This window comes from Scylla paramamosain, chromosome 8 (genome assembly GCF_035594125.1).
Source record: "Scylla paramamosain isolate STU-SP2022 chromosome 8, ASM3559412v1, whole genome shotgun sequence".
In the NCBI taxonomy this organism is placed as follows: Eukaryota; Metazoa; Arthropoda; class Malacostraca; order Decapoda; family Portunidae; genus Scylla; species Scylla paramamosain.
The window spans coordinates 2,110,001-2,136,096 of NC_087158.1; the positions used below are offsets into that span (position 1 = coordinate 2,110,001).

A 26,096-nucleotide genomic window follows, 5' to 3' on the forward strand; every position below is an offset into this window, starting at 1 on the left:
TAAAATTAGGTAAATAGGTATTTTTCTTACAGGGACTGCCACGTACACTCCTGATGGCTTCTTGCAGCTTCCCTTATTTTTTTTATTTATTTATTTATTTTCTTTAATGTTATGATGTGTAAAAATCAACTGAAACTCTATGGAAACTCAAAAGATCACGAGACTTCAGGTAAGAGAACGCAAACAGGTGAGAAAGTGTAGCAGATTACCGTACTTCTCATCACCACTATATTTGACACTAGGTGATATGAAGCAGGGAGGGAGAGGCGTAGGGAGGAGAGGGGGAGAAGAGATAAATATTTCGACTTATCAAAAATCAAAACAAACTAGTAACATAACCGCGTATTGCCGGGGAAAGAGGAAAAGGAAGGGACAGAATTTTTGCTCACCTGCTGTCATGTTTATCTTCTTCCCTCGTAATCTTTCTCTTTTCTTACTCCCTTCTTTTTTTTAATTTCTTCATTCTTGTCTTATATCCTTCCTTCCTTCTTTTGCTCACTTGCTCTCATGTTTATCATCCTCCCTCATAATCCTCTACTCTCTTACTTCCTTCTTCATTTCTTCATCTCTTCATTCTTGTTTTATATCCTTCCTTCTTCTTACGTGTTTAGTTTCTTCTAGGTGATTCTTGGGTTTACAACAATGTGGATCACTGGGTAAAATAGAATACATATTGTCAAAGGGAGGAGGGAAAGGAAGAAGTATTATGTACCTCACGAGATAATAGCGAAGAGTTTTGAATCTCATATTGCCAGTGTTGCTTCTTGTATCCTCAGCTTTCATCATTTCTCACCGTGGTCGGATCCCATTCTCAAACGTTCAGCGCTGTGTCCCGAGTATTACTGAAGTTTCCAAGGTTATGTTTTGTGAATCTGTTGAGAGTTTAGCAAGTACTCTGCTCGGTGAATAGGAAAAATAGCCATTTGAACTTGAATTTCCGTATCTGTGGCCTTTAAGAAACAGTCCTTATGAGAGAGGGTAGCGTTCAAGAGTACGGTCCTGACTCATCACTCCACTTACAGTCACACTCACCCACACTCCTCAGTCTTGCTCCAGGCACTCCACACTCACCCACACTCCTCAGTCTTGCTCCAGGCACTCCACACTCACCCACACTCCTCAGTCCTGCTCCAGGCACTCCACACTCACCCACACTCCTCAGTCTTGCTCCAGGCACTCCACACTCACCCACACTCCTCAGTCCTGCTCCAGGCACTCCACACTCACCCACACTCCTCAGTCTTGCTCCAGGCACTCCACACTCACCCACACTCCTCAGTCTTGCTCCAGGCACTCCACACTCACCCACACTCCTCAGTCTTGCTCCAGGCACTCCACACTCACCCACACTCCTCAGTCCTGCTCCAGGCACTCCACACTCACCGACCAATCAGAAAAGTGGACGAAAGAACAACTTAACCCTTTCACTGCAGTATGCAACCATTCACAACACTACAAGCAACGTATGAGATATTCATAAGCACCTGCAGGAAAGAAAGTGATGAGAAAGGATAGATTTTGCAATTTCTAGCTAGTATAACGTTTGGTTATGACCGAAAAACGAGAATACTTGTCCCAGAGTGCTTTAAGAAAGATGCACCAAATGGCAATGAAAGAGTTAAACCATCTCTGACTTTCCAGGATTCGAACCCCGGCAGTCAGTGTGTATATGAGTCGTGAGTGCACTGGCCAGTATCTTGAAACACTTTGCTTTCCCACCACGGCTATTTTCATTCGTCACAGAGATGATTAGTCTGGTTCTCAGGCATATTTATCCTGTTAATAGTGTAGAAATCTTGTTAATGTGTCACTAGAACCGTAAAAACCTTAAAACCCCCGTGTAATTTAATCTAAAGCCTTTTGAAAGTAGTGGAGGTGCGGTGCGGATGTGTTTCAGTATGGCTGTGTGTGAGCTGGAGGCTGGGTGGCGTGGCGCGCGTGCAGAGTGGACAGCAGGCGGCGGGTGTCACGGATGAATGAGGGACCGAGGAACAGCAAGCATCGTCTAATTAATCACGAGCGAAGGGGGGTCCATCAGTCACTGGTGGACGAGAGGGTGGGAGAGGGGCGAGGCGCGGGGCATGGGCGGTCTTGACTTGCGTGTGCTGTTCTTCTGAGGCAAAACAAAGACAGGAGTTAAAGAAGGTACGGAAGGAAGGACATGAATATTTTAAACGGCAACGCAAGGTAGGGTGAAAGACAGGGTAAAGTTTGGCAAGGTATGGCGTGGGTGATCGCAGACGGCGGCGAGTCATTTGAATAAGTGCGGACAGGCGCGTCAACATCCATCACGCCCGCGCGAGGGTCATTTGTCTCGAGTGATTCTGCACACGCTAGTTGTTTGGGTCCCGCCCCTGCGACGCGCGCCCGCCCCGCCTGATGGATGGTGCCCCGCTGACGCCGCGATTCCTCCCCTCTTGTTCCTTTTCCTCCTCCTGCTAGTCGTCCTCTTTCCCTTGTATGTTTCCTTTATCCTCCCCTCTTCCTTCTCTTTCTCTAAGTTATTATCCTTCTCTTACTTTCCTCCCCCTCTTTGTCTTTGCTTGGATGTTCCGCACCCGGCCTCTTCCTCACCGGCGACAGGTAAGAGAGAGAGAGAGAGAGAGAGTTTGCCAGTCTGCCCGCCCGTGCTCTCCCTCTCTTTGTGTGTTCGCTCCATGATATTTTGTGATTAAAACATGAGTCATTTGTCATGTTGGTCACCGGCTGTCGAGTGAGGCAGAGGAATGTCAGGCTGAAATACGCATGAGGTGATTTCTTCCCTCCTCGGTATGCTTCCTCACATAGCGGGGATGACCAGAGAGAGAAGGGGGCGGGGGGGTTAGCGGTGAAATCTAAGGAAGGTAACGGAAGGAAAAATGAACAAAAATAAATGAAAAAGACAAAAGGAAAGAAATGAAAGAAAATATGAGAGAGAGAGAGAGAGAGAGAGAGAGAGAGAGAGAGAGAGAGAGAGAGAGAGAGAGAGAGAGAGTGAGAGAGAGAAAATGGTGAAGGAGGGAAAGGAGAAAAAAAGATGAAAAGAGGGAAAGTTTACAGAGAAAAGAGAGAATGTGGAGAAGAAAATAGAAAAATAAAGCAATGAAAAACAGAAGCACAGAATGAAAGAAAATCAAAGAAAACGAGAGAGAGAGAGAGAGAGAGAGAGAGAGAGAGAGAGAGAGAGAGAGAGAGAGAGAGAGAGAGAGATTTGAAATAGGCATCAAGTCATTTCTTTCATCATCCCGCCCTCTCGAAACATCAGGATGAGGCGCGGCGTGCGGGAATGTCAAGTCTGCATCCGCGATTGGCGTGGCTCTTCCCCTTACCGCCCTTCTTGTGGATTGTCCCCTGAAACACTGCGCCGCACCTCCACTTCTTCCAAAAGGCTCTAGTTGAAATGATGTGGGTTTTAAAGGGTGTTTCCACGATTTCAGGGACGGATTAATGATATTTCTACATTATTAACAGGAGAAACAGTCTTGAGAACCCGTGTGGCCTTTGAAAATAGCCGGAGTGAGAGCAAAACGTTTCAGAATACGGGCACTGCAGGTCTGTTATCACCCCCATAGCCACTGTGGGCAACAGGAAGACAGAACCACCACGACAACAACTATATCTTGAAAAAGAAAATTGAATACTGGTGAGCCTACTGTTTGAGGAGGGCAAGACTAGAGGAAGTAAACAAATATTATACAGTTTCCAGAATAAAGAGAAGAAAAGGGAACAGTATTAAAAGAAACATTAGGGGCTTCTTCCCGACAACAACCTGCCTGTAACCTTAGATGAACATTTTTTGTCGCAATTTTTTTTCCTCTTTTCTCTTTGTACAGGTCCTCACCTGTGTTAAAAATCTTGAAAAAAAATCGAATTTAAAAATTTTTACCTAATAATTGGGATATGCTGTTAACTTAAAAAAGAACCATTATACATGTGTAAAATACTCTTTTAAGTTCTTAGGAGTACGATACAGATAATAACTACATTTCGCTTTTAAAAAAATGAAGACAGTAAAAACACTTTTTTTTATTGATATATACTTTTTATATCAATAATCTTCTACTTTTCTTGATTTAATCATCTGTAACCTTAGATGAAAAATTTTTGGCGCATTTTTTTCCAATTTTTTGTAACAGGCTGTTAAAAATCTTGAAAAAATTTTCAATTTCAAAATTTTCACCTAATAATTGGAAAATTATCTTTACTTAAAAAGAACCATTACACATATGTAAAAATTTCTTAGGAGTACGTTACAAATAATAACCATATTTCTCTTAAAAAAAAAAAAAAACATGTAAAAGATATACTTTTTTTTATTGATATATTCTTTTTATATCAATATTTACCTTCTGCTTTTCATGATCTAAAGACAAAAACTACAATACAAACTACTATACTGCAGTCCTAATTATATGTTACAGAGCAGCCTCAGCCACTTCTGGTGGATGCCCCCCCCCTCCCCCGTCACATGCGCACAGCTGTTCCTGACGGAGGGGATGATGTAGTCATGGTGCGTGTCCACCCTACCCATCACATTGCACGCGGCGTGTCTGCGTGTGCCTCCAAGACAGCTCTGTGTGAACAGTATTGGTAAGAATACGAGTACTGTCTTTTTATAATTCTGAGTCGCTATTAGAAAGAAGAAAAGTAAGGAAAATGCTAATTAAAAAAAAGTAAAGACGTACTTTAATAAGGATTTCGAGGTTAAGTTTATAATTATAGTTGAAATTTTTACCTGAAGTTGTAGTCAATGATTCCTTAAGTCAGACAAGGTATTTATTCCTTCCTGTGACAAGAAATGTTTAAATTATCTTCTGTTAAACAAGAATGTGATGTCTTTCCCTCCACATTACAGCTCAACACACACACACACACACACACACACACACACACACAGCCGCTTCACGAGTGACATTCATCATTATTGCAGCCACGCGTCGTCTTGCAGCACCGCACGCCGGGCATTGCCTGGCCGCCCGGCACATGTTCCCCATCACTACTGCCGCGACCTGCTAGCCTGCTTCTCTTACTTTTTGATAACCAATTTCTTGTTGTTGTTGTTGTTGTTGTTGTTGTTGTTGTTGTTGTTGTTGTTGTTGTTGTTCTTCTTCTTCTTCTTCTTCTTCTTCGTCTTCTTCTTCTTCTTCTGTTTGGTGTATAATGTTTTTATCTTTCTTTTCTTTTATCTTCTCTTTTCTTCCGTACCTATTCAGAAGTTAGAATGTTTCCAACTGTGATGTGTTTTCCCTATGCCCTGCCGCTCCTGCTGAGACGATAATAGGCCTGTCGGCTCGCTGAAGCTGTGGGGTCCGCTTGCTGCCACGTCAGCTCCCGCAGGGAGAGGTAAGGACACACGCTGGCGGCCTCCTACTGAGTTCTGCCTCCCTCGCCAACTCTCTCACTGCCCTGTTGTAACCCCTGAGTGGTGGAGCGAATGGCGCTGGGGTGTTTGTGGGTGATCGCTTGTATCACAGAGACAAGTGTGGGACGCGATATTTAAAAAAAAATTAGTAAGGTTTACTTAGCATATCTTTATATCATAAACAACGGATTTTCATTTGACAACAAAAGTTGACGATAACTCTCCTCCGGGAAGACGATCAGTTTGGTGCGGACAGAAAAAGAGTACGGAATGACCTAAAACTTGACGGAAACCGGAGTTGACGGAAAAGGTTGAAAAACGTGTATTACTGAGAACTATGGTTTGCAATGTATGTAATTCTGTAGTAATTCATATTTTCTTACAGTGTTTTATATATATATATATATATATATATATATATATATATATATATATATATATATATATATATATATATATATATATATATATATATATATATGTGTGTGTGTGTGTGTGTGTGTGTAATTTCTGATTGATCCAAAGCAAACTTGGAATTGTTCAATGCTTCAAAAACTCAATTCTTCCATCTATCAACTGGACACAACCTTCCAGACAACTATCCCCCTCTTCTTCAATGACACTCAACTGTCCCCCTTTTCTACACTGAACATCCTCGGTCTGTCCTTTTCTTATAATCTAAACTGGAAACTTTACATCTCATCTTTAGCTAAAACAGCTTCTATGAAGTTAGACGTTCTGAGACGTCTCCGTCAGTTTTTCTCACCCCCCCCCCCAGCTGCTAACTCTGTACACGGGACTTCCTTATCCGTCCATGTATGGAACATGCTTCACATGTCTGGGGGATTCCACTCATACCGCTCTTTTAGACATGGTGGAATCAAAAGCTTTTCGTTTCATCAACTCCTCTCCTCTAACTGATTGTCTTCAGCCTCTTTCTCATCGCCGCAGTGTTGCATCTCTAGCTATCTTCAACCGCTATTTTCATGCTAACTGTTCTTTTAATCTTGTTAACTGCATGCCTCCCTTCGTCCTGCGGCCTCGCTGCACAAGACTTTCTTCTTTCTCTCACCCCTATTCTGTCCACCTCTGTAATGCAAAAGTTAAGCAGTATTTTCAGTCATTCATCTCTTTCTCTGGTAAACTCTGGAACTCCCTGCCTGCTTCTGTATTTCCACCTTTCTATGACTTCAATTGCTTTAAGTGGGAGGTTTCAAGACACTTATCCTTAAAAATTTTGACTACCGCTTCGGACTCTAATCGGGGACCGGCATCTCAGTGGGCTTTTTTTTTTTTTCTCCCTTGGCCGGTGTCCCTCCTATAAAAAAAAATAAAAATAAAAATCTGTGGCAAATATACTCGTACTTTATTTTCGCTTCATTTTGTTTGGTAATTTTTATATTTGTTATAGAACATTTCTGCAGAACTAACGAACGATGCCAAAACTTAAGTGCGTCTGGCATTGGGTATTCTACAGTTGCTAGGTTGTACTTGTTCATTAAAAGCTGGATTCATTTGGTACCGGCAACGTTTAGTAGGGAAAGAGTGTGAAGAGAGAAAGATTTACGGAAGGAATAAGAAAGAGGTTTAAACGAGGTGTGACATTCTGAAGCCCTGAACGGTGAATGGAGGAATATAAATTGATATTAAAGTTCTGAGGAGGGCTTCGAGTCCATTAAAAAAAAAAAAATGCTGCTGAGCGCAAGAGAACATGGTTGAGATATTTTCTATTTTAGTCTGCCTACATTTACGGCGTGCTTTCTACTGCTAAGAAGCTCGAGAATAGATGGGTAACTGAGGTATTTTCGAATTTCCAACCTCAATTTTCTTGTAAGTGCCTTTACATATTACATACACACACTATAAGATATCAGAGGACTGTACTGAAGGTAGAAGTTCTATAGGTTGATCCTCTATTTTTTTTTTACGAAAGTATTTTCATTTTCTGGTAGATTCTGTTATTTTGAGTCAATATGAGCTCAACTCGTAAACTTACCATTTTTATACCCATCCCTTTGCTATGAAAATCAACGATGTCCAAGGGAAACTCGCATCATATTAAAACAAAACATTTAAATTTATGGGGAAAAAAAAATCCACTATTATGAGGCTTATACCCCACCCCTCCCGTCACCTTCCCAGAGCCACGTGTAAGTCTCCTACCTACGTAAATCTGAACTTGGGCATTCGCACCCTTATATAAAACGTGATATTATTTTGTGAAGTAAAAACGTGATATTAATTTTCAGAATACTGCTCCTGCTATGGGGTTGGACGACTAGTAAAGAGAACGGATAAGATTAATGGGAGACTCATTCATTCTTCTTGTTACCACTTTCCCCTTAAACAGCCTTATAACTAATTTTCATTTTATTTCCATTACCTTCATTGGGTACGTAAGTTACTTTGAGATATGATATTTAAGTTTTACTCTATTAGTTCTTCAATAACATGTGATGGGACGGTGCTGAGTAAAAAAGATGGTCTTCAAAATACGAGCAGAATATTTTGAAGGATTGTTAAATGTAGATAAGGAGGATGGAACAGTGATTGCTGCAGATGGAAGAAACAGAGTCAGTGCATCAGGAAAGTTAAACATTGTAATGATCAAAAGAGAGGAATTACGAGAGGCTGTGAGGAGAAAATGAGGGAAAGAAAGCTGCAGGTTTGGATGGATGTGCTGTAGACTAGTGCTTGAAGAGTAGTGGGGAGAGCATCATATATACAGTGGCTGCTAAAGTTGCTGAATGCGTACTTTATTACCGGAAAGGTGCTAGAAGATTGGACAAATACATAGGTAGTTACTTTGTATATTCATGGGGATGTTCTAATAAGAGTGTAAGTTTGTTGAGTGTGGTAGAAAAGGTGTATAGTAGAATGCTGATGAGGACGATAAAATAAGGAACAGAAAACGCCATCCAAGAGGACCAGGAAGAAGTTAGAAAGAGAAGAGGTTGTGTTGTGTGAAAAGTTTTTGAGTAAGGGAAGAAATTTTGGGGGTCATTCAAGTGAAAGCGTACAATAAGATTAACAGGAAAGGACTGAGGTGTTCTGAAAGTATACGGAATTGAATTGGAGGCAGGTTGCAGGAAGGAATGAAGAGTTTTTATGTCAGATAATAGCCGGGCATGTGTAAAGTGATTATGTGACTGAATTCTTCCAGTTCCCGGTCAAATTGGATTTGTGTCAGGGTTGTGTAATGTCACCATGATTGTTCAGTTTGTATATGGATGATGTAGTAAAGGAATTGAATATGAGGGTTTTAGACAAAGGCCTGAGTTTGATCAGTGAGGAAGAAACGGTAAGGGATCTGAGTCAGCTAATATTTGCTGATGATACAGCTTTGGTGGTTGACTGAGAGAGGAAGTTAAAAAGACTAGTGGAGGAGTTTGGGTGTGTTTGTAGGAGGAGGAAGCTGAAAGTGAATGATAGTGAAAATAAAGTTACGAAATACCTGAGAGAGATAAGTGGTGAAAGAATGAATGTAAGACTGAATGGAGGACATCTGAAAGAGGTGAATTGTATGTGGTAACAAGTTACAGCAGATGGAAAAGGGTGAAGCAAACAGGAAAAGTACTTGGTAAATTGAAAAAGATCTTTAAACATAGAACGCTGGATATGATTGCAAAGAGAGGGTTATACGAGGGAATAGTGGTGCCCACTGTGCTGTATGGTGCTGAAACATGGAGCATGGGAGTATTAGGGAAAAAATGGTGTCTGAGGAGTATGTGTTGAGTAACAAGGAGGGAGAGAATAAGAAATAATGCCAATGGATCCAATAAGAGTGCGGGGCACTTCGTATGAAGTGCCCTTTATCTACTGTGGTCTTTGAATTGGAGTAGGTGCGGGACAGGGAACTGTATCATTATGAAGGGAAGAGGTAAAACCCGTGTGTGCAGTGCAGTCGGGTCTTGCTATGGGTGTATGTATGTGGCCAGCTGTGCTTTGCCTAAACTCTATGCAGCCAGAAGAGACTGTGCCGCAGGCCCCCGTCCTGCTCATCCTGCTGTGCAGCCCTCCTCCCACTCTCCGGCGCGTTTTTGTCGTCCAAGATCGCTCTTGGCTTCGAAGTGTGGTCTTGGCTCCTTGGGTATCGACGACAAAAACAGAGTTGCTTGGAAAGAGCCGAAATGAGAATTTAAAATCATATATATATTTTTAGAAAACACTGACAACATATTAATAATAAAATAATAATAATATTAATAATAAACGGTTAATTATTTAGGTAGTTAACAAACTGAAAATGTACAGAGGGGGTGGGGAAATACTTAACATTAATCCTAAAGGTAAGTCTAATGTTAAGTCTAATCTAGACTTAACATTAGACTTAGACAATTCATTAAAACATGAATTGGCTACGTGTAAGTACGCCGAAAGTATTTCTTCGCCGAAAATAGAAAAACCTGCGGTAAACAAACAAGTACCCAGTAGTTGACTTCCCTCTTTTCTTCACCTTGGCTACACGTGCTAGCCCCTCTTGAAGCCCCCTGTAAGGACACTGATCTAACCTAGCATTACCTAACCTAACCTAGCATTACGTAACATAACCTAACCAGGGAGTCTTCCCCTCCCTGGACTTCTTCTCCCCCTCCTTATATTTACGTATTAGTTGTATCTAAATGTATATACGAAATAATGGAAGAGAATAAACCAGCAATAAGGCCGGGAAAGAACTAAAAAATTACTCAATTTCCATGTAATCAAAGCAGTTAACAAATTGTTGGGCCTGCTGGTGGGTTAGGTCTGACAGACTATACCAGGGAATACCTTCATAGTATTATACTACAAAAGTTTGCTTAGGAAATGTTTCATATTCATAACATAATTCATCTTTAACTCCTTATCTGCTCTGCTGACTTAGCTTCCTATGTTTTCTCATTTACCTTTTATTAGGCTACCTAACGTTATCTTTCTCTTCTCCAGATCATAGTTATATTATCTATTTTCTTTAAGAATATTTTGCTTAGGAAATACTTCATATTTATAACATCATTCATGTTTAACTCCTTATCTGCCTTTATCTTGCCATGAATATAACGTTATCTTTCTCTCCTCGACATCATATATATATACTGACTTAAAAACTATGAATTAGACATATTTTCATCAATAACTAAAGTACTTACTCTTTGGGGGCCGCCATATTGTTTCTATTTACACATCAAGATCTCCCCAAGACACCTCAGGAGCGTGCTACGGATTTGTCGAAGACTGGTCTTGATTTCTACCCGGCGTCTTCGAAGCAAGATCACCGAAATCTTGACACCATCTTAGTTTCACCGAAGATCGCGGTTCGAAAACCAGCGCGATTTAGACGATAAAAACGCGCCTACTTACATTACTCCCGCGCCTGTGGTGAGAACAGAAGCCCCGATCGGCGATTTGAAGGGCTGACTCGCTCAAACTTACCAAATCGCACATCCCACTCCAAATTGCCAGTTTGTGTGTTTACGCAGTTATTGAACATGCATTATTTTCGTCATACATTAAATGCATTATCCCACTGCCGTGAGGTGACAGCACAAGGATGTAAACGCAAAGCATAATTTGAGACCCTGATCACCCATCACTTGGGTAACAAAGTTGACTGGAAGTCTCGTGAGAATTTGCAACAGGGAAGGACTATTCTCTGGTGTTTTCTTGTTCTCCTACCTTGTTTCATACCAATGTATTTTTAATATTGTAACTGCCGTAAGCGAAGAGGAAGAATAAGATTTAGGTGAACAAAATGCCATGCAACATGGGAAGACTCTTCAGTGTTATCTTTCTTGTGTGTGTGTGTGTGTGTGTGTGTGTGTCTCTCTCTCTCTCTCTCTCTCTCTCTCTCTCTCTCTCTCCATTTTTTTTTTTTTTTCTTCAATAGCGTAACTTGTGACTCGTGAATCACACTGTCCTATTGAAGAGGAAGAAGATGTATTAACAAAATACCATGTATACCTACATAGCACGGAAGAATTCTTCGCTCTTTCTTCTTTCATATTTTCTACAATATATCTTAATAAACTATCTTCTGTGTACCCACAAATCCGTTTTTTTCCGAAGGCTTAAATTTGCTGAATACACGCATTAGCCCACTTTTCCCTTCGTATACATACATTTAAGGGACATTTTTACATGGATGTTAAATAATATTGATTTAACAACCACCAGGATAACTTTCTAGTATTCCATCAAGGGTTTTTAGTAGTATTTTACTTATGACCAGGGGAAGGAAGGGGAGGAATGGGAGTAGGGAGAGTGGGGGAGAGAGTGGGAGAGACAGACGCCATGTTTGCTTTGTGTGGCCCAGGCAGCGGGATGTGTACCCTGCGATTTTCTCAGCTTTAACCACGGAACCAGGTGAGTTTTAGGGTAGCCACGACTAGCGCATATCAGCGATTGTTCCTAGATAGCATTGAGATATAGAGAGCTTGGTAAAAGTTGCGGAAAGTGAAGAAAAAGACGGAAATAAGTGGAGGGTGTTAGGTGACGCCACGGAAGGGAGTGCGGCGGCGCGTCCCTCACCCTCCCTCCCTCCCTCCCCTCTCACATCCTTGATTTTCCTGTTATTTCCCACTATTCTCCCTTAACTAGTAACATGCCGCTGTCTTGAATCACCCATTGGTACCCATTCTTCCAATTTTACTGTACTTGAATTTTGTACCGTTTTATTTTTCCTCATCTTATCTCTTGACTGATGTGTAGTTCTTCTTTGTCTCGTTTTAACCATCACAGCTTGATTTCTAGTCTTGTTTGAATATACGGGGGTGTGTTTTGGCGTGAGTGAAGTGAATTTGTCAGTGGGGGCGGGGCGGTCATTGCAGGGGAAGGGTGAAGGTTTGAAGAAAGCTTATTTTCTCGTAATTTATTTGTTCCTTCACCTATATCCCTCCCGCTGGCACTATGGATGCTCGTAAATGAAGTGTTCTAGGTAGGCGAAGGGAATGTGTGTGTGTGTGTGTGTAAGGGAAGGGAAGGTGTGAATGAGTAATAGGCTTATGGTGACGTCAGACGGTCTAGCGGTGGTGGTGTATTGTACAGTGTGAGTGAACCTCCTTGAATCTAATGTACTGAGGGTGATGGGAGGTGTGTGTGTGTTAAGGGAAGGGTTGGATAAATAATGGGTATGCGGTGCGCGTGTAGCGGTGGTGTGTGGTTTGGTGTGAGTAAGGCGGCGGCGCGGCGTGGCGGCAGGACGCTTGCCAGGCGCTGTCTTTGTTGCCGTCGCCGCTAGCCCTTCCCGCCCCTCCCTCCCAGCGCTCGCCTTTAGTGTGGCGCCAGGCAGCCTTGATACCGGGATTCCTCACAAGCAGAATGACATTTCCTGCTTGTGGGGATTATGGAAATAACTTTAGCCTACTGATTTCCAAGCACTAGCAGTGTATTTCTCGGCAACACATTACTCTCTTCCAAGTCGTGATCTACATTATGCAGCGATCGGCAGTGAAATGAGAGGACTGTAATAATCTTAACCTAACCTAGCCTTCAAATGTAAGCACAAACATTTCAATATTGTTCCCTTCTTTGGGTAGTAGACATTTTAACTACATGCACCAAAATATTGAATATTCAGTCACCCTTTTGTTATGTTGTCTTTATGTAGTCAATATGCTGCATATTTTACTCACATTGAGAAAGAACTATACCACTCTAAGGGTTATTGATGATGCAGTTTCATTTATTTGCATTTCCATATCTACCACTCAGTACTTCATAAGCTTGGTGCATTGCTGTAAGGCAGTGGTTCTTAACCCTTAGGTTGTGACCCAACATTGGGTTGCCAAGGATATGTGCACAATATTTTTCCTAGTATACCTCTTCAAAATGTTATCAAAATATTAATCTTGTGTATAGAATACCTGGGTCATTAACATCTCAGGCTAAGCAAATCATAGAGATATAGACAAGAGATACAGACAATTTATTTGAGGTAAAAGAAAAAAAACTGCCTACATCAACTCTTTCCTTTTAAATTTAACTTCTGTTTGATATTTGAAAAGTGGAGGGAGGGAGGAGGGGAGTGTGGAGGAAATCAGCGATGTGTCAGTGTCACACTGACGACACGTCAGATCTGTTTCAGTGCTCAACTGGTAGGGAGAGGTGCACGATGCGAGTCTTCATTTCTTTATTTAATTTTTTTCAGTAATTGATGTATGTTACTGTTTTTGATAAGTATTATATTGATGCACATCATGTGTTTGACTGTGATGCATATTTACATGTCTACTAGCACTATTTATGAAGGTATATGGGTCGCCATGGACAATCTGGACGGGATTTTGGGTTGCAGCCAAAAAAAAAAAGGTTAAGAACCACTGCTATGAGGCATCTGAATACTGTAATACAAATAATGTAGCTATCAGTAGTGTGTAGTTGGATATGGTGTGTGAATGCCAACAGTCTGGCTGAGGAAGCCAAAGGTAAGTTGGGCTTATGTCGTCTGAAAGGTTGATTACAGACCAAGTAAAATTTGTAGTTTTTATCCTTATAAATAGGAACTATCCAAATTACAAAATTGCCTTGCAGTGCACTCATTGGCAAAGAATATTGAAGGGGTGGTGGTCATTGATGATTAGCAGGAATGTGTCTATTCATCATTGTTTACTGACACCAGCATTATCTGTGTTTCAGAAAAAAAACAACCATGGCAAGTGGTTTGTTGTCCCTTAAGTGGAACAACCACCGAAGTACCTTCTTCCACATCCTCTCCACCATCCGGAGCAAGGTGAGGCAGTGGTGGTTCTGTGACCGCTTTCATAATATAACATAATGGTTCAACAAAGTATTGATTTTGAAGTTATCTTTTCACTGACCCAAGAAAAATTTGAAGTACCAAAAAGTGTAAGGATATTTTTATTAGATAAAGAAGATTAACCTTGTTGATTAACCTTGTTGCTCCAATCTGGTTTTAGTTTTACACACAAAGGAGTCTTTATCTGAATGAGTGTGGGTTAGACAAGTCATTTGTCATTGATGTTACATTTTCTTTTTTTTCTTTCAGGAATCCTATTGTGATGTGACTATAGCCTGTGATGGAAAATTTTATCCAGTACACAAACTGGTATTATCAACATGTAGTGATTATTTTGAACAGATGTTTGAAAGGACAAACTGTAAACATCCAATTATAGTGTTAAAAGACATTAGAAGTCAAGAACTAGAAGCTTTATTAAACTATATGTATGTTGGTGAAGTTAATGTGCTTCAAAATGAATTAGCTGGCTTGATAAAAGCAGCCGAATGCCTTATGATCAAAGGCCTAGCAGTACCTGATGAAGCCCCTGCGAAAGAGAGCAAAGAAAATAAGCGAACTTTTGTCGGGACAGAGGACAGTCCTTTGTCGAAGAGAAGAAAAAGAGATGAAGAAATTAGACCATCTCCCTCTCAGAACCAACAAATTCACAGAGAGGCGAGAGACACCACAGTGAACAGCCAATCCCAAAGACAGTCCAGTAGTGCCTCAATTCCAACTCCCTCCCCGACGGTGCCCAGAGTGCCGCCAAACCCCATCTCCCCTTCTCCGTCAGCAGGAAGTGCCTCTGAGTCTGTGTCAGAGGACTGTAGTCAAGCTCACACCGAGGTGAATGAGCAGCCCAGCCTTCCCAATGCACAGGAGTCAGCGCATCGGGCGGCCGAGCCGGCATCTAGTCAGTCGCAGCAGGCAGTACCTGAGGTAAGCGGGAAAAAAACCCTCCCCTCCCCTTCCCTTCCCTTCCCTTCCCTTCCCTTCCCTTCCCTTCCCTTCCCTTCCCTCTCCTCTCCTCTCCTCTCCTCCACTCAAATTTTTGCAAGCACTGCTTTCAAGTATCCATCATTCTACTCCTCTTAATGTACCATTGATATCTGTTCACATTTTTTTTTTTCTGCCCATTCTACCATGTTTTCATTATTTGTTCATATATTATGTGAATATTTTGTATTATATTTTTGGAACCAAGTTGTTTTTTTTAAATTGTTTATATAAGAATAAATGCAAAAAAGTGTGAGTGCAGGTGGTTGATCAGCCTCTGATCATGATGCATGCTTTTACAAAGTGGAGGGCATCAAAGAAGTTACATAGTTTCATAGAAAAACAGGCCATAGTGATGGACAGTAGGGTTGTCTGATCAGACCCACATTGTGAAGAATGGGTTGGACCTCTTAACAGAATACATTAGTAATTTGAAGGTAGCTTTCAGTTCACAACATCTATTTATGTGTATTGACTTTAAACTGCTAACATATATGTATATTCAAGTGTATTACTTTTTTGGTAGGTAATCTTAGATGAACCTGGTGTTAAAGAAGAACCCCAAGAGATAGAGGAAGAGATAACGGATACAAAAGAAATCTTCGAGTCGCACGATTTTGAGCATCCAGCTGAAGGGGACTCTCTGAGTGACAAAGGCCCGGGTGCTGGGGGAGGACCAACAGCATTTGAGCCGCAGATGTTGGGCTCACAACCTCAGTCTATGGAGGACTTGGTGGCACAGGCCATCCCAGGCTCTTCAGGCTTACAAGGAGTAAGTCAGCACTTGTACCATAAATTAAGTAAAAATATATTAACCTACTGGTGATCACATTTAAGTTAGTAAAGATTTTCCAGAATATCTATTTTTGGAAGTGAGCAACAGTGCAATATGAAAGATGGAAAGAGAGACGAGTCCACCAGTTGTTGATTGACTCCTTGTAATTGTGTGTCTGACTATTCTCCAGAACAATGTTTCCTTGTGGGAAGGAGAAGGAAGCTTTCCTATGGAAGGTTTTACTGGAGATGCGTCTCGGCCTCCACAGATGGTGAGTGTTCCACTAGCATTGTTCCAAAGACAACATGTGGCTTATTTTATTTATATATTTGACTTTGCTTTGTGTATTGATAGAAATCCCCTCTGAAAATATTATGGTAACATGTTTTCTGTATGAACTGTAAGGCTACATCAGGTGGGTAATTGGATTTGCTTTTAATTATTCTTGCAAAAATCACCTCCTTAAATAGTTATAAACTGTCTGTGCAGTGAGATTGTGCTTTTTATTTAAGTTATTCTGAAATACTGGAATGCTTCATTATTTATTTAATTATTTATTTATATTTTTTATTTATTAATTTATTTACTTCAATAATTTTGTGTCATGAAACAGTGGAAAAGACTGACTAAAAATTAATAAAAATGATTACATGCAGAAAGGATGAGTGGGAGCCAAGGGAGAACACTGTGCACTTGTAGACAACTTTTGTGGATTTGTTCATTTTTCAAAACTGGGTAAGGAAAGTTCCATTGTAAATGTAGGATGTGTAGAAAGTAGCCTTGAAAATTGTTTAAAGTTCTTTTTGTAACATTCCGTTGGCAGTCATTTGTAGTCGTGGTTATTTCTGTTATCATTCTTATTGCAATTACAGTTTTTCATTGCAGGATTTTCACTTATTTGCAATATTTTGTTAGAATTATGAAGATTGTCAAACTTTATTATTGATTAATTTATTTTTTTCATATTTTTTCTTTTCCTTTTATTATTATTATTATTTTATCATTTTATTTTATTTATTCATTTATTTATTTATTTATTTATTTATTTATTTATTTATTTATTTATTCATTTATTTATTTTTAAACATATTGTTGGTTGCAGTCAGTATGTTACAGACTTTTTCATACTGATTAATGCTAGGGAAAGTAATAATCTTGTTATTGAATTTGATATAGTGTAGGTACTGCTTTGTGTTCAGATTTTTCAAAGTTGTAGTCATATTTTTCCCAGTGAGTGTAAGTGCAAATTTATGGAAGGAGGTGAATTTTGTATTTTAATTTCTTGTGTCATGAAGAGTTTATTAAGCCACATGGTGTCTTATTTTATTGCTTCCATGTGATAGAACTTGTACAGTGTCTTATTTCTGAAGGTGGTGTTCTGTGGTCATTGTAATGGAAAGATTTGCTCTTGTTTTGGTGTTTATGAGACTATTTCATTTTCACTGCAAATGTTTGTTTATGATACTCCTGTGTGTACATTTACCAGGCTCACATCCCTCGAGAAGGAATTGCTAAGACATGGCAACACACACACACAATTTGACACATTGTAGCTGTTAGGCCTGTAGGAGAGAGAGGATCAATCCTCACATGGCACTGTTTAAGAGTCTATTCCAGGGTTGGGAAAAACCTAGTTGAAAAAGATTTTTGATGGTTTTATTGTCTTTTGGGGGTTTATCTGTTTTTATTTTTTTTTTTCCTTATATTTGTATATAAAATCAGTTTGAACAAACAATTAAAAAATAATCTTAAGGGAAAGAAAAGGTTTGAAGTGTTATCTGAAGGACAGACACTTGTTATTTATGGTCATGATGATACAGGTTGGTCTGGTTGGACAAAACCCCGTGTTAAGGTGTGCTCTACAGGAAATTAATGGGTCAGGCTTTACTACTACTACATTTTTTATGTATATGTACAGACAGCTCCTTACTTGATGAAGTAGCCTTCTTACCCTTATTTTAGCTAAAGCTACATGTCAACTCAAGGGATTTTTATAGGTAAATATTATAGGCCAGAAGTCATGACATGTTGGTAAAGACGCACCTTTCTCAACCCCACTTCATGCCCACCTCCCTTTCTGCACTCCCTTCTTGTTTCTACATTTCTCATACCCCCCTCCCTATCTCCTCCATCTAAGCACCCCCCCTCTCTCTCTCTCTCTCTCTCTCTCTCTCTCTCGAGAGAGAGAGAGAGAGAGAGAGAGAGAGAGAGAGAGAGAGAGAGAGAGAGAGAGAGAGAGAGAGAGAGAGAGAGAGGTGTAAGGAAGCTATAAAAACATCAGTTGGACTTGTCACATACTCAGACAAACACAGGATGATGATGTTGCTTTTATCTTTTTTCTTTCCTGGAAGGTTAGGCATCCATGTGATGTGCCTGAGTTTCTCTCTCTCTCTCTCTCTCTCTCTCTCTCTCTCTCTCTCTCTCTCTCTCTCTCTCTCTCTCTCTCTCTCTCTCTCTCTCTCTCACACACACACACTGTATGTATGTATGTATGTATATATGAAGGAGGTATGAGAAGCATTGTGGATGGAGAGAGGGAAGAGAATGGGGTTGTGGAGGGGGAGAGGAAGAAGGCAGGCCCAAGATTCACGTCAAAGGCACCTTTATCTAACAAATGACAGCTGATATGAAGATGACAGGTGTCGCTTTTCTTAGAAATATAGGTATGAAAGCTGCTACATCAAGTACGAAGCCACTTTACCTATATTGGCCTTATTTATCAATATGATATAAAACTAAATTTTATATGTAAAATACCAACCCTGGTCTGCTGCCCTCTGTACTTGAATTTCTCCAACTGGATCTAATTGAGAAGAATAGCACTGGGCGGTTTCTACTGATATTGATCTTTGGAGCAAATGATTAAAAAGTTACACACTCCTTTGAATACTGATTGTTGTGTGTACAGTGATTGGTAAAAAAAATTCAGGAAGTTTTTTAATTGAGACATGATAAAAAGTTAATTATATGTGCAGATCATGTTTTTAAGTTCTGAATGGATTTTTGCTGGCAGCACAATGATCTCAAGTGTGATGTGAGTCTCCAAACCTCTTAATTCTCTTATGTAGCTAATTACAGTATACTCTTGAGGGCCTGCTGCCACATGTTTGATTTTCACAAGTAAAGGACAACTTTCAAAACTAAAGGAGAATGGAAGTCTGTTTCAACTTAGGATAAAGTGGAATTGAAATTAAGAAGAATGAGAAGGTGTATGGTGAAAGTTGGGAGTAATGCAGATTTTTAAAAAATGAGGTGGTGTATGGTGAGCGATAGGGGTGGAGTGAGGCAGGTGAGAGGTGTGTGCTTATGGGTCGTGTGGAGGTCCCCATGCATCCACCTCCTCACAGGATAGAAAACAAACCGTTTTATTTTAGGTGATTAAATTAAATAGCAAAAAGTGTTAGAAAAATACATAAATGCATTAGGGGGTATTCAAATGAAATTACAAATAGTGTTAGAAAAATACATAAATGCATTAGGGGGTATTCAGTCAAAGCAAAGTGCCTATGTAAATTGTCACATGTATTGTTCCTTTTGTATAGGAGTTAAAGTTCTGATATCACTTGGGAATACATGCAGCAGTATGTAATTAAATTTTCCCGTCAAAAACTTTTCTTGGCGTGTTGCAAGGCTGCCTGCTACTTCATGCTTCACATTCCTGTGTGCATAGGTCTGTAGTGCCACATTGTTAATTTTTGTGACTTGGACCTTTAGTGGATAGATTGGCTATTCAGAAATGATACTTTGGATTTTATTCCCGATACTGTAGTCATAAAAACAAAGTATAAAGAAGCAGCAAAGAAATAATGACTGATAGAGATGGAGTGTGTAAAATGGGCAGCTACAGTGCAACAATATTGTAATTGAACTGACTGTTTTCAGTCCAAAGATTTTAGTGATGTGTATATGGGTGTATGTTCACTCCAGGCAGGGGAGGTGAGGCACAGATGGACAGCCACACATTAAGAAACTAGTAATTGTGGGTTGATGGCATTTAGGTGTTGATGGGCATGATATAAAGACTGCTTGCCTTCTTTCTTGTATCCTTTGAAAACATGTTTTAATTTACATATATGTAATTGTGTAATTAAGAAACTTAAACAAGAGCAAATTTAGTGATATACTTGTACCTAATACTTGACAACTTGTTCGCATGGAAGCAATCCTGTAGTGTGTACATTTTCTTTACCATATGTGTTCATGTTCTTCCACTACCACCTTGCATCTCATCATTGACCACCAATCTTGGTGTCACCTAAACCTCAGATGCCAGGGTTTGTGGAGAACGTGTACATTCTTGTCATCCCAAGTGAAAAATGAGCCAGCCACCTGGTGGTGAAACATCACCAAGAGGTTATCACTACTTGGTGTTTCTGTATTAAGAGGAAGCTTAGTCCTTAAGCTTGTTATAGTAATATTAAGCCCAGTAAAACCCACTGATTGGATTGAAAAGTTAGGGAGAAAAGGCAGTCATGAATAATTGATACGGTGCATTTAAGAGCATAGTTTGCTTTGTAAGGATGTCTAATAACAATACTTCCCTTGCCTGTGGTTGTGCTGCAGGCATGGTAGGGGGTGTTGGTGCTTGATGGTGCAGTCAGTGAGTGTAATCTTTGAGGAGTTTGGTTTTCATCCATTAGTTTCAGCCACAGCCTCAGAGTGGATCAACATTGTATCTATTTGAGAAATTAGATTTTGCTGTTTGGATTTTGACTGTTTTGCTTTATTAATTTATCATTTACTCTTCCTTAGTTTAGTTTTCAGGACAGCTCAAAGTTGTAGCCATAATTAACTAAGACAGAAGCCTTTATAAACATTGCTTCACATTTTAGTTTGTAGAGGATAGATGACCATTCCTCACTGCCCATTCTTTACTCAATGATCTTAGATACTGTTTCTCCTCATTAAATCCAGTTTAGGTGTCAGGATGCACAAGTATCACTGAGCCTGGTGCAATACGTATATTAATTGGTGAATGACTCCATACAAAGGGATTGTTTGAATCCAATATTATAAAGGATTCAAAGAAATAATGCACCAATATGTTGGATTAAATTTTTGTCTCACTGTAGAGAAGAAAAAAGAACATGCATATACTTGCTGAGAGTAATTATACTTGATATATGATGAAGGGCTTAATATTTTCTTTTCTCTACTTATTTATTTTTAATGTTACTCTCTGCAGTACATAAATATTAGCTTAAAATAAAGAAAAGGTATTTAGCTTGCCATCACATAATGATTCAAAGCAGAGTTGTAAGAAGCATTACTTGCACAATATCAATCCAATCTCTGAGGGTGAGTGTGCATGTAGCCAACATAAGAGTCCACTACAAAGGTAAGTTGTTGGCAACACACACACTCAGGTGGTGGCTGGCTCACTTGCTCTGTGGAAGTATGTTGTTGCCTAAAGAAGTGTGTTGAATTCCACACCAAATTTGGTTAAAAGACTATTTTTGCTTCCCCAAAAAGGACTGTGTTTATGTTCTCTACATGACCTGCAATGTTTTGACAGTCTTCCCATAATGATGCTTTGTTTCATGTATTCAGCACACATCTTATGGCAAGCATAATTTTATTGTGCTAAATGCTGATGTATTCTAGACATTTTAAATGAAAGACATAATTGAAAGGCAACAAACTTAACATATTAAAAGGAAACTAGTAGTGATTGATAAAGGAAAGCTTTATAAAAACATGAGGATAACCTGCCAGCTGAGGGGCAGTAGCATTTCGCAAGACTTTGTTGAGGTTGTTTGGTGTGCTGCTTTGACTTATGGCTTGATACACAGGGGGTTGTTATATCATGGTTTTTTGAGTTTTGAGGTAATATGGAATTCTGATGGTGGTGCCTGCAACATAAATGTGTGCATCCATGCACATGACCTTGTGCCTGCACAAATGTATACTCCAGGATTAGAAATGAAGTATTACCACAAGATTGGCCTTCCTATTCCTAAGTTTGTTGTAATTTAAAGATTTACCATAACTCAGCATTTTCCCAGTGTTCATGTTGAAGTTCTACATTTTGTAGCTGCTAGTTTGATGGTGGTACATGAGGCAGTGCTTTGATACTAGTGCGTGATGCTGAGAGAATTCTTCTCTTCTAGGGGCGTGGCAGGGAGTCAGTGGAAGAGGCAGCCACGCCCCAGTGGCCCGAGTGGTTTGGGTCTGGGCTGGGTCATACTTGCCATTTCTGTGGCAAGACTTTCCTCAAGAAATTCAATCTGGTGACACATGTCCGCATCCATACAGGAGAGAGGCCGTTTCACTGCCCCTATTGCCCCTACAGGGCCAACCACTGCTCGCACCTCAAGTCACATGTCAGGAAGCTCCACTTAGAGAAGGAGCATCACTTATAGTCTCTTATGAAGAGATTATCACCAAAGAAGCCCACATGCATTCACTTGCTGGTGTCTCATCAAGTCGTAGAAATGGAGTGGCTGTGCTAAGGTGGTGATACAGTGCCCTATCTCATTCTAGGCATTCCACGATGGAGGCGTGATGGGCAGTAGGGTTCCAACAACAGGTGATGGGAAGTTCCTGAGGTTCACTTGCCCTTATTGTGGACATACCAGTCGAGACAGCTACGACCTCAAGAAACATATCCGTACTCACACTGGGGAGAAACCTTACCCATGCCCTCACTGCCCTTACCGAGCCACCACCAGTAGTAGCATCAAATCACACATGGACAGACACCACTGGACCATTGGCTAGGCACTGGCAGAAGGATTATTGATGACTTGCACAAGTCAGATTTTGCAGTATTACTATTCATCATTCGACCTCCACTCAAAGAAAACACCTAAGTGACAAAAATGTATACAGTTATGTTACTCTATCTAATCTGAACTGTAAGACTAAAGGATGAGACCTTGGTACCTTAAAGAAATTTATTTTATTTTTAAGGCATATAGGATATGAAAAGGATAGGACAGGGGGAAGCTTTTCTTTCATGAATGTTGTAAAGATTTTCATGAAAAGGTAGCATAATAAACAGCTTTTAAATGGCATTGGCTTCAAATATGATATAAAACTCAGAATTATACTGGCATCATTATCCGTTATGAACAAGTGAACATTTACTGTGCAGTTGTAATATATATTTCGGCTTTTAGGAAGTTTCACATAGGGAGAATAATACAGAAAAGTCATGATGCTACTTAATATAGTAACTTGCAGTCACTCTGGCTTGCTGTGGAGGGAGCCAGATTGCATTGTTATATGAATGCTTGAAAATGAAGCTTTATTAAAGGATGTGTTACATTTTGAAAAGTTGTTTAGAGGAACCTTTGCATATGTTTGAGAACTCACTTCACTTGTGCTTGTTGTTTGTGAGTGTTTGTTGTATGAATTGTTGACTTTGTGAGTTGAAATAATGTGCACAAATACAAATCACCAATACAAGGCCTTTCAGTATTAACAACCTGATTATGAGTTGAAATTTTTTCTTCCCTGGATATAAAGTCCTTTAGAGATGCAAAGTGGTGACCTCTACTAAAGATCCTTTTAAAGTTTTGAGCCATACAACTTTGCTTTTTACATGATATATTTTCTTATACAATGCCAAGTATTGATACGTACCTTCGATATGCCATAGGTTGTCTTGGAAGACATGACTCTGACCTCGAGGCAAACTGCACAGGGTGGTAACATCCTTTGTCTTGTTCTAGGTGTGCCCTGAGAGAGGCGTTGGAATGTGCTCTAGCCTGCCACCACCGTCACTATTTAAGGCAGATGATAGGAAGATGCCAAGGTTTGGATGTCCCATCTGTGGACATGTCAGTCGTGACTCGTATGACCTCAAAAAGCACATTAGAACACACACTGGGGAAAGACCGTATGCTTGTCCTCTGTGTCCATTCAGAACTAAGGACAGCAGCTCGCTTAAAGAACACAGTCGCATTCACAGCAGAGAACGTCGGTACACTTGTCCACTCTGTCCCTACCGTTCCAATAAAAATTTTGACCTGAAAGTGCATCTAGAAAGACATCACAAAGCCAGAGGAGATCTTGTAAAAATTTAGTTGTAATTTGAAAAAGCACAAAGGGGATAAATTTCAAGGTACTGCTACTCAAAAGTTTGTTGAGAAAGTGCTGCATGTTGAAATGATGACAGGATGTGCACACTACTGGAAAGGCTGTGTGGGAACTCACGGTAGGCCCCATTGTAGTGCACTGTTAAGGTTTCTGAGTAGTGAAACTGGTAAGCAAGAACTAAAAGAAATGTCATGTATGGCATTGTGCATTCATGAGTACCTGCATTTCTCTGTTAGGAGGTCTTGCCAATTTTAATTGGTGTGGCTATAATTATTGTGTTAATGGATTTGTTGAAATATTCTTTTGTCATAAACTTTGCATATACTTGGGATCAGCTTTCATAAACTTGAGTTCTGATATGGGTTAAGTTGAAGTGTGGTGTTCTGAATGAAATGGATTGAGTTAAAGTGTGGTGTTCTGAATGACCCCAGACCATTGATGGGTACCCACACAATATCACTAGTTGGTTGGTGTCATGGAAAGAAAGAAAAACATTTTATGGCACTTGCAATTTTTAGTGCTGATGCACAGTAAATCAATGGGAAACCTCGCAGTATTACAGGCACTGACCATAAGTGTGTTCTTGATACATGTATTTTAACTTACTGTGATTACTAAGAAATTATAAGAGAATAAAATGTTTTTTTGTGTTGGAGTGGGATGATATTTTAATTAAACCTGAGTGGAGTTTTATTTAACAATACATATTTGCATTGTTTGAATTTATTTAGTTCTGTGAGTATGGAAATTGTGTGTCCCTTATCATTGCATACTTTGAAACTATGGGAAAAAGTTTTGTTTTCAACAACACTTAGGTGAATGTGTTTGTTAAATTGAAATAGGCTGGGTTTTCAAGAAAAGTTAGGTTGATTATGATATTCATTGAAGTGCACCTGTATGGCTTACAATGTCTTCTCAAAGCTTAAGAGTAATGTTACCATAATGGGGAATTTGATTAATCAGAATATTGTTCTATGACTGCCTTTGCAAGACATTGTTATTGCAGCTTATGAAGGACAATTTGAATGAGATACACTTCTAGCTAAGTGGGTTGTCTCTCTCCCTGGTAGGACACTTCACAGCCCTGCTTTGCCGTGACTCAGGTGAAGGGCCCTAGACGCCAGCACGAATGCCCTCATTGCCACTACATAGCACGAGACAAGACTGACCTGCGTAAGCATATGTACACCCACACTGGTGAGAAGCCCTATGCCTGTCCATATTGCTCATACCGGGCAAGGCAGAACAGTTGCATCAGAACACACATGCGCAGATATCACCCATTTGCAATCATGTAATTGTCTGTGGCCCCTTCCTTCAGTGAGCTGTTAATGTGTATGATGCTCTATGCAAGGCACTGTTTTGTTTGTATTTCTTGGTTCTGGGGTAACACTTCCTCCTGTAGTTCCTTGATGTCACACAGGGAGCTTTGCTCTCAGAATAAATTATTACAGCCAAGATGTCATCTCTCTATCCTTTGTTAACTGGAAACTTTCAATGTGTTATAATACTAGTGCTGTGAGTTAAGCTGTGTTCTAGTTATGATGGGCATAGACATGCTGTGTTGTGTAGGGCACTGAAAGGAGTCACCATTAAATGTCTATTGTTTCTTCTCAGCATTTGCAAGTATTGAGTGTATTGGAGGGCCATATCTTGAATTATTAATACCAGATGCATTGATGATAATATGCAGTGTATCTACCCTGTCCCTATTATTCATTTTTGGGCATCTTAAAAAAAATAATGAAAATGAATATGCTTCTGAGAAAAAATAGTTCATGTGTAAACGTTATCATTGTTATTGATTTAATTTATTTTACTATTTCCATGAATTACTGTCTGCAACAAATTTTAGAGGGAACTAAGAAGAGCCCTCATTGTCATGGTTTTCTGGTGCTGTCCAGGAGCAGCAATAGGGTTCATCCAAGTGTAATGGACAGGCTTTTCTATTTTATCAATTTTGATCTGGTGGTACTTCAATTCAAATTACTACATTATAATGTCAGAGAAATTCTTGCTAGGGTGCATTTGATTTTTCTCTATAATGCCCATTATGTTCCTATCACTTATACCTGATATCCCCTTTATGGAAGGTAGCCAGGACTATACTTTGTGCCATCTCATTCTAGGGATGAAAATACAAAGGAGAAAAATCCCCAGACCTGTTCCCCTTTTAATTACCTTTTATGATTGTTCAACCTGCATTGGTGCTAGTAAGACGCATC

General features: G+C 39.9%; 1 protein-coding gene and 1 long non-coding RNA gene across 35 annotated transcripts in view; both read left to right on the forward strand.

Annotated features, from left to right (window-relative positions):
• The window catches only part of LOC135102572 (uncharacterized), a 54,181-nt gene extending 49,611 nt beyond the window's left edge, over nucleotides 1–4,570 (forward strand). The window contains exon 4 of the long non-coding RNA XR_010269678.1: nucleotides 4,401–4,570. This is a non-coding gene — a long non-coding RNA (uncharacterized LOC135102572). The remainder of the gene's footprint in view (nucleotides 1–4,400) is intronic.
• Nucleotides 4,571–11,533: 6,963 nt separating this feature from the next.
• LOC135102692 (zinc finger and BTB domain-containing protein 20-like) overlaps nucleotides 11,534–26,096 on the forward strand; it is a 56,726-nt gene continuing 42,163 nt past the window's right edge. For 29 of the 34 annotated variants that reach the window (XR_010269736.1, XR_010269738.1, XR_010269735.1 and 26 more), the window contains exons 1-5: nucleotides 11,534–11,683; nucleotides 13,955–14,048; nucleotides 14,325–14,996; nucleotides 15,580–15,825; nucleotides 16,019–16,099. Coding sequence is in view for 30 of the 34 variants with exons in the window: in XM_064008120.1 (XP_063864190.1) it covers nucleotides 13,968–14,048; nucleotides 14,325–14,996; nucleotides 15,580–15,825; nucleotides 16,019–16,099 (1,080 nt within the window). In the remaining 4 variants the exon portion in view is untranslated. The other 5 variants (XM_064008123.1, XM_064008106.1, XM_064008121.1 and 2 more) reach the window with 5 other exon arrangements.